This window comes from Biomphalaria glabrata, chromosome 17 (genome assembly GCF_947242115.1).
Source record: "Biomphalaria glabrata chromosome 17, xgBioGlab47.1, whole genome shotgun sequence".
In the NCBI taxonomy this organism is placed as follows: Eukaryota; Metazoa; Mollusca; class Gastropoda; family Planorbidae; genus Biomphalaria; species Biomphalaria glabrata.
In genome coordinates this window covers 17289869-17306328 of record NC_074727.1, presented here as the reverse complement: position 1 = coordinate 17306328, position 16460 = coordinate 17289869, and the positions used below count along the sequence as shown (strand labels likewise).

Genomic DNA, 16460 nt, shown 5'->3' with positions numbered 1-16460 from the left:
AATACCTCTTCAATATAAAAAAAAAAGCAAATTACGCACTCAAAATGCTATGATAAAATGAAATCAATGTAAAAGACTTTAGTCGTCTTTCCTAAGACCCAGTGACAATGCCGCCTGTGTTGCATCATTCACAACCAACCGCTAACCTCTTCCCATCGTCATATAAACACATACATACACACTCCATAACACTGATCCAAACTTTGGATGAGTTGATTTGGTTTCGGACACACTCACACTTCTAGTTTCTTAAAGGTCACCTGGCCCCACGGACACCTTGCTGAACAGAGGAGGAAAATAAAAATAGTGAAACAGATCAGCCAGGAAAACTCATGACTTACCAGAGTTTGAGTCTCTAATAAATATTTACACCTTGCTAAACATAGGAAGTCATTCTTTTCTATTTTGAAGAAAGATCTATAATTTACAAGCTAAAATGAATACAATTCTATCCTCCCATGGTTAATTCTCACAAAATTTATTATAGCCTTTTTTGTAAGTCGAGAAAAAATAATTTTTAGAAAAGTACTGCCAACTCTGAGATTTTTTGGCCTATTTCATTTTCTTCCTTGGACTATGAATAGCTACAATCAATGTTAGCAAAACAGAGGGATGGCTTACGTCCCTTGCCTGAAAGAAAATTCTCTCTCTTCATCTTCCTAGGTCTACTCTTTCTTCAATCTTCTCGCCTCTCTCTCTCTCTCTCTTTCACCTCTCTCCCTCCACTTGTTTATACTCACTTAATCAATATGGATGCCCAGTGTGTCGTCTTCATCTCCGCCATTAGTTGACCACGTGACGAGCAAAGGGAAGGAACTAGAGAGGGCTGACTAAAGAAGTCGGCAGATCGCGGGAAAAGTTGAAAGCCTTCATCCCGTTTCCATGGATTTCATTTTTGCTGCTCTATTTAAAACGTCTCTTCTACCTACTTCTAAAATAAAACTCTTTAACGGCGTGTTATTGAAAGCGTGAGATTTATTTTAAAAAATGAAACGGAGAAAATATTCTAAGGCTAACAATTCGTCCTAATGGATACCCATACAGGAAGTATCGTTCTCAAAAGATTTAGATGGATTCTATCGAAGAGATTCACTGCGGCATGTCTATTGCGGCGAGATGTGTGAAAGAGAGGTAACGTATTGACAAAAGTGTTAGGATTGACTTTTCACCGTGTTTTTATTATGAAATTAGTTAGTGTATAGTTTACGTTGAACGTGGAAACCAATGTCTAGCACTTTAGAACAAATTTGATATTTCATTTTTTATTTATTTCTAAACATGCGATGGCTGCATGAACCCAAGCGTGTGCGTGTTTGTGAAGGCTAAAATCGATAAAGTTTTGAATAAGGGAATTTTATTTGGCCTAGATCTACGTTTAGTTCTAAGTCTAAAACTGAGGAGTCGAAGAATAGTCAGATTGTGTACGTGGGCCTGTTTGTGTGTGTGTGTGTGTTTGGTGGGGGTAAACATGGTGTATGTGCGCTTTTTTTTTAATTAAAAAGGGGGGTGGGGTAAGGAGGAAAGGAAACATTCACTATGGTGGAGCGCTCAGCTATAATTATTATTAATTTTAACAAAAATTGTCACGTCTAGAAAATTCAGTTTTAAAACAAGTTTCGTTTTTGCGCATTATATTCAAAACCAAATATTTTTTTAGTATACATGACAAGCACTCTTTGCAATATTCCTTTCAGCTGTGCTAAATAAAATGAGGCGACGCATGCATGAGGGCATCTACATTAAGTTCCGCACTGCATATTTAACACATGGCGCCTCTCACGCGTAAAAAAAAATTAAAGAGATGATTGCTACTAAGCTGGACACTTATCTCGCATGGGAGACGACAGCATGGCAAAGGCGATCTTCTTTGGCGTAAAGGGGGACGGCGTAACAGAGGTGCCCCGAGTAAGCGCTATAAAGATCAACTTAGGCGCCTTTCGCCCCCTGGCCTAGAGGAAAGTAGCTGGCAGCAGATGGCTTCTGAAAGAGACGGAGAGCTCTCACAAACTCTGTGGAACAAACATTTGATACTCAAAGGAAAGCCATTATTGAACACAGGCACAAAAGATGGAAAGAAAACTTAAATAGACCGCCAGCAGACAACGGCTTTTGTCTGCATGAAATGCGGGAAAATATGCAGGTCGCAACTAGGTCTGTGTAGTCATGTGAAACACAGCACTCATCCTTAATCTTCGATATCGAAGACCTTGACATAGCCATACAGAGTCGGACTGTCTATACGTGCAGTCAGGCAAATGTCCATGGCGGTACCAATTTGGGCCGGTAGGGCCACCGAAAGATCTGCATGGGTGGCACCATGGCCAGGCTTGGGTAACTGGAGGCCCTAGGAGAAGTGAATTTGGTGGCCCCAAATGAAATTTAAAAAAATAAAAGTAAAAGAAACACTGAAAAAATAAATCTACGCAATTTAGTAAAAACCAGTCCTTCTATATCTAGGCCTAAATCGACAAATAACTCTAAGTATTACATTTTTAAAGGTTGTATAATATTCTCTTATAAAAGATGGCCCATCTGAATGTCGTGTATAGAAAATCGTTTTCAGAAAGCTTAACACATTTTCAGAAATAATGTAATAGCCTACATCCGTAGATGGCTGCCTGGTAGTGCGGACTATGCGCTGGACTGTCGTTCAGATTTATCGACGGTCGAGGGTTCAAACCCTGCCCGCTCCCATCCCCCGTCGTCCTGCGGGAGGTTTGGACTAGGAAGTAAACTATCTTCAACTCTGAAGGAACATCCGAAACATGTAAAACAAACATTTTACAAAACAGTGCTACTACTAGGGCCTACACACTAAGCGACGAAAAAACAACATAAGACCTATATTTCTTATACAGATTTAGAGCATGCCTACAGTTATGGATACATTATCAAATTTAACCGAACGACTTTGAGGACAGGTAGACTTAGAATTGGATGTTCATTTGGATAAACAAGTTATGGGCCGGATGGTATAGAAATGCCCGGGCCGATTTTGACACCGTCCGCCCTTGATACTGGGATACACTTCTGCTGTTGAAGTAAGGTCACTGCAAGAGGCATGCTAGTTGTTGGTACATGAATCCAAGGGGAATCCTAGAAGCTTTGAGCTAGAAATCTGTTACATGTGACAAAGCTTATATGAACGAATTGTCTGTCTTGGTGAAATGTTATGGACTTTATTTCTCCCACTTCTAATCATGTTATGTCCATACAATTACAAAATTTTAGTTGTAAGACAGAGCCGTCTAAATAAAACTGTAGAGAGTTGGCTAAGTTAATGTCATGGAATCCCGTTTTGTATAATTATATTATATTCTGTGTATGTGTCTCTCTCTCTCTCTCTCTCTCTATCTCTCTCTCAGCGTGTTAGAAAACTCTCTCTCTCTTTCTCTAGTGCTTATAAATCTTTATTGAAAACATTCCGTAAGCGGCTTACATTCTAATTACTGGTTGACCACATTCCTGCGAGGCTTTAAAAACACCTTGTAACCATGTAACAATGAACTGTCTCTTACAATGAATCTTCCCGTCCCGCCTTACAACACCTAATAACAATGTGTGATCGGAAACACACACGGCGCTGTTTCTAAGAAACCAATGAAGTTTGAAATATGTCTTTTACTTCCTTTTATTGTGTTCTAGATTCTTTGGTTTTTCGTATATTTGCTGGTTGTTTTTTTATGGTCATTGTCTGTATGTAGTGTGTGTGTGTGTTTGTGTGTGTGTGTGTGTTTTGACATTTTGTTACCAATGGAAAATTATTTTTCACCCGATTCGAGCTCAATGCATTTGACCTTACAACAATAGTACATACTGTTAATTTTACTGTTAATGCTATTATTATTTAGTAGCCCTGCTTAGTCACGTGCTATACTATAGGATAGATAGATAGATAGATAGATAGATAGATAGATAGATAGATAGATAGATAGATAGATAGATAGATAGATAGATAGATAGACACAGCAATCAAGAACTAAATTAAGGTGTATATTTTTATTTGAATTTTAATGTATAAATTAATTAATGTGTAATTGCAAAGGTGGAATTAGCAGGGAGATAACTGGTTCTGTTAAGGTGAGGTAATCATGTGCGCTGGTTGGAGCTTTTTTCTTTCTTGACTCGGGGAATCTCATTGATTGAAAACACGTTGTCTATTTGGTTTTATTCATTTAGATGTAACTAATTAAAGAACTGAATCAGATAAAAAAAACGGAAAGAAAAACAGAGAAAAGATGGTCGGGAAACGAAAGGGGAGATATAATTGATTACATACAGAAATTGTATTTGTTATGCCCCCTTTACATTCACAAGCCCTGGGGTCTCATGTACTTAGACTCGAATGTAAACAGCAGTCTTTGTTAATGAGCTCTTGCATTAGGGATGAGTCCGAGGACCTTAGTAAGATACTAGAATTAGTATGTGTACACATCTTTTTTTTTTCTTACAAAGCTTTCTCTCTCTATCTCTTAGTTACCCTTTATACACACACACACACACATGCACTCCCACTCTTTATAGCCTCCTCTCTTCTGTCTGTCTCTGTCTGTCTCTCTTTATCTGTCTGAATGTCTGCCTGTCTGTCTATCGCTCTCTCTTTAATCTATTTCTATTTCTCAGTATTCTTGTATTTCTCTCTCTCTCTCTCTCTCTTCCCCCCCCCTCTCTCTCTGTCCCCCAACCCCTCCACCATCTCTCTTTTTTTAATTTCTATTTACCCTTCGAGTGAGTGGCTGAATTAACTGGTCTTAACTGGTCTTGACCGTCTCGTACGTTCATACGTTTATTCTGGACTGTTATCACTATTCGCTCTAAGGAGCAGCCCCGATCCCCCCCCCCCCAGGAGGAACCCGTTCTTTGTCAAGAAAAAATACAAATCTCGAAAAGTTCGCGAAGTCTTTGAACACATGAAGCACCCTGACAGTGCCTTTCAGTGGTGGAGGCTTCCCAGACCTAAGCACACTATTATAGCACAGAGTACATCGGGCCACTGTCCCGTTGGTTTAGATTTCGAAGGCCAAACTTCGGCTCACAGTGCCCCCCACCCCAGCTGCAGGGAGGAAGAGGGAATCGTGTCTCGTATTCATTTTGACTGCCCAAGAATGGCTGATCACCTTCTCGACAGGTCTGGGAAGCCACCTGTGTGGTGACATACATGCACTACGCATAACAGCAGGGTTTCTGTCCAGGGCCTTTGCAAGAGAGGATTTGAGCCTCTCCAGCTCTCTCTCTCAAATGGAATAGGATGATGATTTATCATGCATCTTTGTCTCCCACTATCTGATACTGCTCTACACTTTTTATCCACTATCTATGCTCAATGTGTGCAGAACAAGATGTCATTTTGTACTTGCTATAACACTCATGAGTAAAACCGCAAACAGACAAACGTGTAACAGAAGTGGAACAAACGTGTAACAGAAGTGGAACAAGCGGGTTCTAGACAAGACCGCAACACAACAAATCTCAAGATACTCTGCAAGACATTCAACAACAAAAGAATCTTTCTCATGTCTTTAGTGATTTCATGATGATTTTCGATAGATTCTGACATCGGCTCTGGGCAACAAATGAAAAGATCAGTATAAATAAAAACATAATTTAAAAAAATTAAGTTTATATTAAGCGTAGTTGTATCAATTAGTTAGAATCAGTCATCTAATGAAATTTGTAATAGATATGGACTCTAGACCAACAAAAAAAAATATGTGCGATTAGAAATATTTTTACAAATTGTTTCACTTTAGCGCTATTTTCAATAATATGTAAAAAAAATAATTATCAGACAGACAGAGTGAGTTGATATATGCTTTGTAAAAAAAGTAATTAAAAATCTGACATCATGATAGTTTATATCTTCTCTGACATCATGATAGTTTATATCTTCTCTGACATCATGATAATTTATATCTTCTCTGACATCATGATAGTTTATATCTTCTCTGACATCAGGATAGTTTATATCTTCTCTGACATCAGGATAGTTTATATCTTCTCTGACATCATGATAGTTTATATCTTGTCTGACATCATGATAGTTTATATCTTCTCTGACATCATGATAGTTTATATCTTCTCTGACATCATGATAGTTGATATCTTCTCTGACATCATGATATTTTATATCTTCTCTGACATCATGATAGTTTATATCTTCTCTGACATCATGATAGTTTATATCTTCTCTGACATCATGATAGTTTATATCTTCTCTGACATCATGATAGTTTATATCTTCTCTGACGTCATGATAGTTTATATCTTCTCTGACGTCATGATAGTTTATATCTTCTCTGACATCATGATAATTTATATCTTCTCTGACATCAGGATAGTTTATATCTTCTCTGACATCATGATAGTTTATATCTTCTCTGACATCATGATAGTTTATATCTTCTCTGACATCATGATAATTTATATCTTCTCTGACATCAGGATAGTTTATATCTTCTCTGACATCATGATAGTTTATATCTTCTCTGACGTCATGATAGTTTATATCTTCTCTGACGTCATGATAGTTTATATCTTCTCTGACATCATGATAGTTTATATCTTCTGGAGCAACGTCTACTTTATTGTTTTCTGAAAGTGAAACTTTTAATTTTCAAATTAAATATGCAAGCAGTTTTTTTTCTTAAAAATACACTACTTTTGAAGTGAAACACTTCTAATGTATAATACGTTACTTAATAATTCGTTAATACGATGGGGCATGAGTTCGCATCCCGAGTTGAGCATACATTTTGTTCAAAAATTATTTATTTAAAGGCTGCACGTAAACCGTCCTTGACCTAGATACTCCCTTCCAAGACTGGTCCACACACAAAAAACATTGCTATAAGCAATTACAAAAGCAATTTTTAAAAAAATTCAAACCCACCAAATTTTTCATTTTTTAAGGTCCAAAATTAATAACACCGTGGCTTATGAAGCGCAGCGAGTAGGTGGTGGGCTAGATGTTTCTCCCCAAAATTGTCTCAAATGATTTGTATTTATATTTTTTAGCCGCACCCGTAAGATGTAAAGATGTAGAGCGAAAAACTAGAAAAGCTATTGTATAAGTCAGAAATCTCATTATCAATTATAGGTTGTTCAGATTGTTTAAAGTGAAAAAAAAAAGCCTGATGACTCTTTAATTCTATGACTGAAGACAATCAAAACAAGTTTATTGCTTGAATAGTCCTTGTCTATGGCGGATCTGGTGGGAGGCCGCCTTTGAGTTTGTGTGATAACACAAACTTTCTTAGTAATCTTGTTTAGCACTACTCTTATGTCTGTCATGTTTTAAGATTTAAGATATTTTAGTATTGTAAAAAAAAAAAAGTAAAGTTCCCCTTTCAGATCTTGTGGTCTATAGGGCAGACGATATAAAGGTCATCTGTTTTTGTGGCCTACGGTTAACGAGGGTGTTATGTGGCCAGCACAACGACCAACCACCTTTACTTTTCCCCAACTAACGTCATGTACACATTAGATCTGGGTGGACTTAGAGGCGCCCGAAGATACCGAAATTAAAAATCCCAGTCTTCACCAGGATTCGAACCCCGGTCCCCGGTTCGGAAGCCAAGCGCTTTACCTGACAGCCACCGCACCTCCCATTTTAGTATTGTGCATATCTAATTTTCAATTCTTTAGTCTAGAAAATAAAGGGAGCCGTCTCTAAGAAAAATAGCGGATTGTCTACATCTTGGGCTCGCACATCCTTAGTACCCCTCCCTCCTGTTTCATATTATCCCCTCCCTGCTGGTTCATATTACCCCATCGCAAGGTAAAACTAATGAAACATAGTTTGTTATGTTGAGAGAAACTGCTCGAAGTATACAATCTTATAAAGCATGGGAAACAGCTCGAGGTATACAATCTTATAAAGCATGGGAAACAGCTCGAGGTATACAATCTTATAAAGCATGGGAAACTGCTCGAGGTATACAAACTTATAAAGCATGGGAAACTGCGCGAGGTATACAAACTTATAAAGCATAGGAAACTGCGCGAGGTATACAAACTTATAAAGCATGGGAAACTGCTCGAGGTATACAAACTTTTAAAACATGGGAAACTGCTCGAGGTATGCAAACTTATAAAGCATGGGAAACTGCTCGAGGCATGGGTAGTGGACTCCAGAAGCTCACTAATTCTGTATTCTGGAACCGTGCAGTAGGCGACACATGTCGGATTACTTGGTAACTAGTTTAATTGCCTACTTTTTAACGTTTCTAATTAGGCACAAGCACGCCCGGTTAGCGCTGGTTAAAAATAAAGATTGTGCGCAGAATGAAGATTATTTTGAAACCGGAAATGAAAATGATTGTGATGGTTAACACTTAATTGTTTTATCCAGGCTAAACGATTTGCTTTGCTAAAAATGAAAACATTTTGGAAAACTAAATTAGTAATTTTTTCAATTATGGGCTCAAATTAATTCTATATTACAGCCAGGATTGATCGATTCCTTATTCCACGCTCTCAGACTGTTCTTGGTCTTCTCATTTTTATCTTTCGATGTAACTCATTGTCGTAGAACATTCCATTTGACACTTTTCTTTAGTACACACACACATTGCATTCTTTCCGAAAGCTATTTCATTTTTTGAAGAAAGAAAAAGATATCAATTTTTACAAAGCTTATATCAACTCAATCTGTCTGTTATTCTGTCTGTCTGTCTGATAAAAAGTGTGTACACGTTATTTCTCCCACACCCAATCTCGGAGCTGAAATTTTGCATAATTATTTCCTTTACCTAACAACACAAGAATAAAAAAAATGCAATTAGTTAATTAACTATTGGTAATATTTTTTTTGTTTGGTATGTCGAACAAGGGAAAGAAATTGTATTTGACTGAAGTGGTGGTATAAGCTGAATTAGTCCACCTAGTGAAGACAAACATGAAATAGAAACAATAGATAACTCTACAATCTTCCATTTTCATAGACTCTTTGCTAGCAGAGAGGTTATTTCGTTGGCTTGAGAAGTCTGAGAAGGCTTTAGCCTAGAAGTTCGAAATAGGTCGTTCCCTTAAAAATATATTTAAAAAGCGACCACCCAGATTCCCAAATACCCCTTTCTTTCTCTCCCTTTCCAACTGGTCCAGACAACGCTAAAAGCATGAAATACCGCTAAACAAACACAGTACATAAAAAAATATTTATAATCGCGCAGATTTATTATAGTTTGTTTTTATTGTTAATCTAGAATAGTCTAGATCTATTACAAATTTAATTACATGACTAAATAATGGATAAACATTAATATACGCTTCATTTTTTTTTTAAAGATATCTTTAAATATATTTTCTTGTCCAAACCGGGGATCCGGGCTCGAATCCTGGTGAAGACTGGGATTTTTAATAACGGAATCTTCGTTCGCCTCTGAATTTACCCAGCTCTAATGGGTACCTGGCATTAGTAGGGGAAAAGTAAAGGCAATTAGTCGTTGTGCTGTCAGGTACGATACATGATTTTGAAAAGTTTTAACTTGATCCGAGAATGGAAAAAGGGAGAAAAACTTTGTGAAAACTTTTGACCAGACAGACAGACAGACAAACGTACACACCAAATCCAATGGAATTCAAAACTAAAGGAATTTGGGGGGGGGGGGGGTTGAGGCTTTGAAAAAGAGACTGTCCTATTACAAAACAATTATATCAATTAGATACTCATTATAAGACATCAGTTAGGCCAGGTTCACATCTAACTTCACATTCACTTTCATCTATCCCTTGGTCTGCTGGACCTTTGGGGCACCACACAGGATCTGTCAAACTTCTTTCTCCATTCTTCTCTGTCATTTGCCTTTGATAGAATTTCATTATGATATTATTTCTGAAAATATGGACACCTGCCTTTTTGCCTCCCTGGGTGGACCACTTCTGATAGAATTTAATACCGATATTCTTCTGAAAATATTGAAACCTGCCCTTTTTCTAGCCTGAGTGGACCACTTCGGGGGCCTATTTTGAGTTTGTGTTTCCACAAAAACTGTCTTTATAACCTTGTTATTTTTTTTTTTACAGCATTGTTATGAGTTGAGAAGCCTGGAGATTAGAGAAAGCCCACAAATATACTATGACTGTTTTTCTAAAAATAACAACATGACTTAGCTGGTGGAAGTGAAATCTAAAAACAGTTGCATAAGCTACAAGCAGACCTTACAACACGGCCTCTCGTTCACGACCGACAGCTGAAACCTCGACCACCTCCTCAATTCTCTCAGCCAGGCAGCGGAAATCTTCAGCACCGGCAGCAATATTTACAGCTGCAGCAGCGTCAACAGCAGTTTCTTCCACAGCAGCGACTACATCCTCAGGGTCCGGCTCGTGTGCAAAGTCTGGAAGTAAATCTGGCGGAAAGACTGGCGGCAAGGGGAAAGAAGCACGGAGATGCAGCGCTGCAGACGACAGACTGGCCTCTTGTGACAGCGAGGACGACATCAGTCTGTTCCGGGACCTGGCCAGATTCCAGTGGTCCCGTCGCCCGATACGCTTCATCTCGGACATTGTGCATAGGGTCATGCTTGGGCGTCGAACTTTGGCCGGACTAGCAAGAGCGCAGAGAGAGGCGAGAAAGGCACACGCTCAAGAAGGTTCTGTAAGTATGAGTTTCGTTAACATTAGAGGCACCTTTGTGGTTGAAGAGCAGTTTAATTGTGTGTGTTTGTGAGAATGGAGGGATGATTTATTATATTTATATTATTCAACACCTATTTAACATACGCAACTCAACTAATATAACAATATTAGCATCTTGTAGTGTACAAAACGCCGCATGGATCCACAATATTAGCATACTCTTTTAGTTATAAATTGTGTTTGTAAAAAACAACAACAACACTTTTATTCAGATCTCGAAGTCAATAAAAAGAAATCATGGTCTCAGACGACAAGGCCTACCAGTACGTAATAATGCTGAGAGAGTTTTTTCTTCCCATTCCTTTCGTTAGTTCGTCTGTCGCTAACAACGAATCCTCCCCGCCCACCCTCCACTACCTAACTGGCCATGAGTACTTTACTGACCGCTGGTCAGCCCTGAGTAAATGACTAAATTATTTGGAGGAATGGAGCTGATATTCCGGATGTAGGACTTATTTCTTCTCACATTCGCCAGCCATTTTGTTTGGATTATCTCCCCTTCCTTTTCTCAATGTCTCCTTTTTTTCTCTCTCCATTTTTACATATCCTTATATTTACATCTCTCTTATACAACTAATTTGTTGTATGATCGATTCTCTCTCTCTCTCTCTATCTTTTTCTCCCTCTCTTGCACTCCCATTATCTTTCTTTCCTTCTCTTTTTCTTACTCTCCCAGTTTCTTTCCTTCCCCCTTTTTCTAAAATATTCTCTAGGGCTCCCACCATACCAGGTTCTTTAAAGTTTTATATTTAAACAGACCACGCGTTCCGTATCGTTCTCATCAATACACTAGTGTATCTCTGTCTGTGTGTCTCGCTCTCTTTGTCTCTGTCTCTCACCTTCTATCTCACTCTGTATCTCTATCGCTCTGTGTCTCGCTTTATTTTTATCTCTGTTTTGCTCGCTCTTTTTCAATGTTGTTTTTCTTTTTCCCACTCCCGTCTGTTAACGTTTCCTATGAATTAAAGAAAGGGGAATGTCATGCCCTTGTGGCTGCTTAATGGAGTGGTCAGTTTAGACGTCCTATAAATGACCGCATGATTGACGTGGCACTACGATTTGGGCTTTGGTATAAGACCATTTCCATGGACTACAGCAAAGAGCCTGGAAGCTGGTACTCTAATCGTTGTAGTGATTAGACTGGAATGAAACTGCGCAGATTAGGTCAGATCCGACCATATCTAACAACGGAGTCAACAAAAAAGCTAGCCGTGGCATTCATACTCTCCCGCCTTGGCTACTGCAACGCCGTGCTAGCAGGTACACCCGATGACAAAATCGCCAAGCTGCAACGAATTCAGAACAACGCCGCACGAATAGTCCTAAGAAAAACAAGACGAGATTCTGCTACGTCTATCTTGCTTTGGCTTCCTGTGAATGCGAGAATCGACTACAAAGTGGCCACACTTTGTCATCAGTGTATCTATAATAAAGAAATCCAGTAGTACCTTAGCGAATTGATCACTCCGTATGTCCCCCAGAGAGCCCTGCGCTCAATGGACTCAATGTTTCTAGTGGTGCCACATATCTTCCTCAAAAGCTACGGACTGTGGGCTTTTTCAGTGCACGGACCAAAGGTTTGGGACTCACTCCCCATTGATCTCAGACAGACAACCTGCTACACAAGAAGAACATTAGACCTATCTGTTTAAAACTTTTTTTTAGATTAGTTTGTCATTTTAACTCTCGTGTCTATGTTTGTAATATTATCACAGCGCCTTGAACTTACATTTTGTTTGTTAACAGAGCTTTATAAATTAAACTATTACTATTAATATGTAATAGAGGGAAATGAAAGACCGAAAGCAGTTTATTGGTTCGAGAGTAAAATTATATAAGCGAAAGGACTTTCTAGGAGTTAGAACAAGTTTACAGATCGATTGGTAGATAGGCATTACTGTAATTTAAACAGACCATCTTGATACACGACACACACATCAGATGGTGAAGCGCCTTAAATAGCCAGGCGATTGTGTGTCCAAGGGAGACAAATCTATTTACACAGAAATCCGACTAGCGTACTTCTAGACATAACTAAAAATAGACACTCTTCTAAACCATGTCACCGTAAAGGGAAAGAACTTCACACATAAAAGAAAAAAAAAGAGAACGTTAATTAATGCTCATTTTTATCAACAATGACGCAATGTTATTTTTTAAAATAAATAAATGTTTTAAATATAAAGGCCTATTTAGAAAAATGTTTTATTAAATAAAATGTTTTTTATTTTATGTTATATAAGATTTTAATTTAATCAAGTTCAATAGAATGCTTATAATTAGACATTCTCTAAAAAATTAAGATTTGTCATAACAGAATGCAATATCACACTGGGCGTTATCGATCCAAATACTATGGTATTATGAACAAAACTATGCATTACACTTAGCTATACAGTACTAGACCTAAATTGGACGTTATATTATCGATTAATGTCCAATCCAAACGCTATGAGTAGTCAGTACGGTATAAGAAAGGAGATGCGAAAGTCTAGTAATGAGAAAAGAATTACACAAGGCTCGGGCTATTATATTAATTGGAATTTCTAATTGATATCAGCGATAGGTGTCCACCAAACAAACTGGTATGAAGCCGAAAATAAAAAGAGGCGTAAGACCCCACCCAAAATAAAAACAACAAAAATATATCAGGCACAGGAAAGAGGTCCCCCTAGCTATTATCATTTTTCTGATAATAAGGGAAATGATATCTACATTATTGAGATACAGTTGAAAGGGCGTAGCCAGAGGGGGTTGGGTTTCACCCCCCCCCCAATGAAATCCCCCCCCCCCTGCGGGAGGGGATCGGAATTAAGTGACAGATTTTTTGCTTTGATTCAGTTTATTTTAGGTGATATTTCAATACTAAACCATCACTTTCCCCAGCACGGCCAGGCAACCTATGTTCGGATGTTATGCGCTTTAGTAATGGGCCACCCTAACCCTATTTGAATCATACAGTTTCATTTTGAGTCTGTGGTCTTTTTTTTTTCCACGTTTGTTTGTTTGTTGTTGTTTATTTTTGCCTTAATTCCAAATAAATCAATACGCTTCTAAAAATAAAAACCAAGGGAGAGCACTATGTCAACATCAAGATCAGTCTTCCCTCCATAAATTTAAAAAGCCTCTCCCGCCCTTTGCACGGCTCGCTTGTCTGGTCTGAGATGTTTGGCAGCCTACAGTACGGCATGTCTAGGTCTGGTCCAAGGGAATTAATTCTGCTGCTCGAGTCGGCTTGCGTCATCAATGGATACTCTTCCTTGAAAGAGCTCTTCAAAACATTGACGTCTGCCTCTTGTCCTGCTCTAAATGACCACATCGTCATTTAGATTGTGTTGCCTCCCCATCTCCTCTTTGATAATGTGCTACATTTTTTTTTATATTTTAAATTTCTTTTTTTTATATTTTGATATTGAATTAATTCACTCGGAAGTAATAACTGGTTTAATTTTCCTATTTTTCAATACACTGTGACTGAATATGTAGTGTATGTCAAACAGTGAATCAGGGCCCTTTACATTTCTAATATAGATTAAATTTTGGAGTTTTCAATAATTTTTAGCTGTTATTTTTTTTAATAATAATCCTTATTTCTAAGGCATTTTTTCCCAATGCAGATGGTGGAGGCGGTTTTTATTCATAATGAGTTTAATGGGCAAATGTTGAAGCGGTGGCCTAGTGGTAAAGCGCTTGGCCTCCGAACCGTGGGGTTCGAATCCTGATGAAGACTGGGATTTTTAATTTACGGACCTTTAGGGCGCCTCTGAGTCCACCCAGCTGTAACGGATACCTGGCATTAGTTGGGGGAAAGTAAAGGCGGTTTGGTCGTTGTGCAGCCACATGACAGCCTCGTTAACCGTGGGCGAGAGAGATGACCTTTACATTATCCGCCCCATAGATCGCAAAGTCTAAAAGGAGAACTTTATACTTACTTTAATAGGCAAGTCTTGACATTGTCGAGACTTTACATAGGGGAGAAGGGACGGAAAGAGGGCAGTGACATGGCCCCTAGTAATGGCCTTGGGTCAGCTATTGTGTTTTGTTCATTGTACAATTCATAGTACGCTATATGTTTTTAATCACATCGATATCAGAAGATTCTATGACATACCTTGTTTATCTTTTTAATTTGATACCGGTTTGAAGATGACAAACGAACTCAGCAAAACAATATAATAAAATAATGACTTAATCTTTGACAAGGAAATATGAAAAATACTTTTAAAACAAAACATAGCTTATAGAGTAGTTGTATCTATTAATTTGGATAAGTCATGTGATAAAATTTGTATTAGATTTAGACTAACAATAATACTTCTGTGCAATTAGAAATATTTTTACTAATTGTTTTTATTTATCGCAATTTTATGTTCTCGATACTCTATGATCCTTTCACTTGTCTTGAAAGGGGTGGAAGGAGAAAAGAAGGGGGGGGGGGAATCTGTGTGAATGTTTCCGTGATTGCTTTTTAAATGCATTTATTTTTTTTTTAAATTAAAAGCTAAAGGATCTGGATTATAGCTCGGGGGCTCTAGCTTTTCAAATACTTGACAGGTTTGACCGACCTTTGATCTCTGGAAACCTTTGAACTTTATGTAAAAAGAAATTGAAAAATGCAACTAGATTGAGGACAGATGATGAACAAGAAGAAAACAATATGAACAACTGAGCACTGGGACACAACGCTCGACTTATGACCTGACATATGGCATTGACTTGTCAGTAGTTGTATCTTCTGGGAATCTCAAACTCTTGTTATTTGTTAGCTTTATCAAAATGATCGACATCCAGACCAATAAAGCTTGTTACGATTCCCCAAGGGGCTGTAACCGACAAAGTTCAAGACTTGTCGCACTTTGTAATATTTTTTAACCAGAATGTTATTTTTAAAATAAAGAGTTGTTTTTTCATAGAGGGTGAGACGCTGAGTTTTCTTTCATAAGTGAACTATTTATATCTTTTACACCCATACAATTTGTTTCTTAATTGTTTAATTTTCAAAGTAATTCTGATCACATAGATTAGAATATTTATGCAAACTTGTTAGAGTCACTAGACAAAGCCCCTGCAATAAAGCTCTGATAACCATTTTAATCATTTTAGCGGCCCCCGAAAGGGTAAAAGTTTTGTGTGAAATGTCTGTCCGTCTGTCCCGTTTAGATCTCGTAAACTAGAAAAGATATTGAAAATCCGACAATATTTTAGACCATTCAAAGTTCTGATGCAACGGCTACTTTTTTTTTCTGAAAGCGAAAAATCTAATTTTTACAATCAGTTATGCAAGCAGTTTTTTAAAGAGAAAAAGCTAATTAGTATGCATTATAAGCTAGACCTAATTTAAAACGAATAGTAATCTTGTAAACGTGATTTACCTGAACTTCAGTATGTGACACAGCACATAATTCCATTCAGAGATATTGAGCCTTTTCAAAACAATTACATCAATTATAAGACATCAGTTAGGTCAGGGGAGGTGTGGTGGCTGAGAGCATGTCTTCCGAACCGGGGGTCCCGGGTTCGAATCCTGGTGAAGACTGGCATTTTCAACTTTGGAATCCTTGGGCGCCTCTGAGTCCACTCAGCTCTAATGGGTACCTGCCATTAGTTGGGGAAAAGTAAAGGCGGTTGGTCGTTGTGCTGGCTACATGACACCCTCGTTAACCGTATGCCACAAAAACAGATGAACTTTACATCATCTGCCCTATAGACCACAAGGTCTGAAAGGGGAACTAGTTAAGCCAGGTTCACGTCTAATTTTACATTCACTTTCACCTATCCTTTGATCTGCTGGACCGTTGGGGCACTACACAAGATCTGTTAAC

The 16460-nt window shown here is 38.1% G+C and overlaps 2 protein-coding genes across 2 annotated transcripts in view; one reads left to right on the top strand and one right to left on the bottom strand.

Annotated features, from left to right (window-relative positions):
* Positions 1 to 822: 822 nt before the first annotated feature.
* The window catches only part of LOC106070663 (calmodulin-A-like), a 50938-nt gene continuing 35300 nt past the window's right edge, over positions 823 to 16460 (top strand). Inside the window, exons 1-2 of the mRNA XM_056016465.1 lie at positions 823 to 1131; positions 10024 to 10597. Coding sequence (XP_055872440.1) covers positions 10520 to 10597 — 78 coding nt within the window. The 5' untranslated portion in view covers positions 823 to 1131; positions 10024 to 10519. The remainder of the gene's footprint in view (positions 1132 to 10023; positions 10598 to 16460) is intronic.
* LOC129923752 (coiled-coil domain-containing protein 1-like) lies at positions 5512 to 7608 on the bottom strand. The gene is made up of 3 exons (XM_056016272.1): positions 7602 to 7608; positions 5843 to 6591; positions 5512 to 5562 (listed from the first exon to the last, which is right to left on the bottom strand). The coding sequence occupies exons 1-3, from the start codon at positions 7606 to 7608 to the stop codon at positions 5512 to 5514; spliced, it is 807 nt and encodes a 268-aa protein (XP_055872247.1).

Bases quoted from the DNA above. Each gene is read 5' to 3' on its own strand.
- LOC129923752 (XM_056016272.1), bottom strand. The intron at 5,563-5,842 runs GTCAGATTTTTA...TTTGTTGCCCAG, and splicing joins AAGATATAAACTATCATGAT to AGCCGATGTCAGAATCTATC.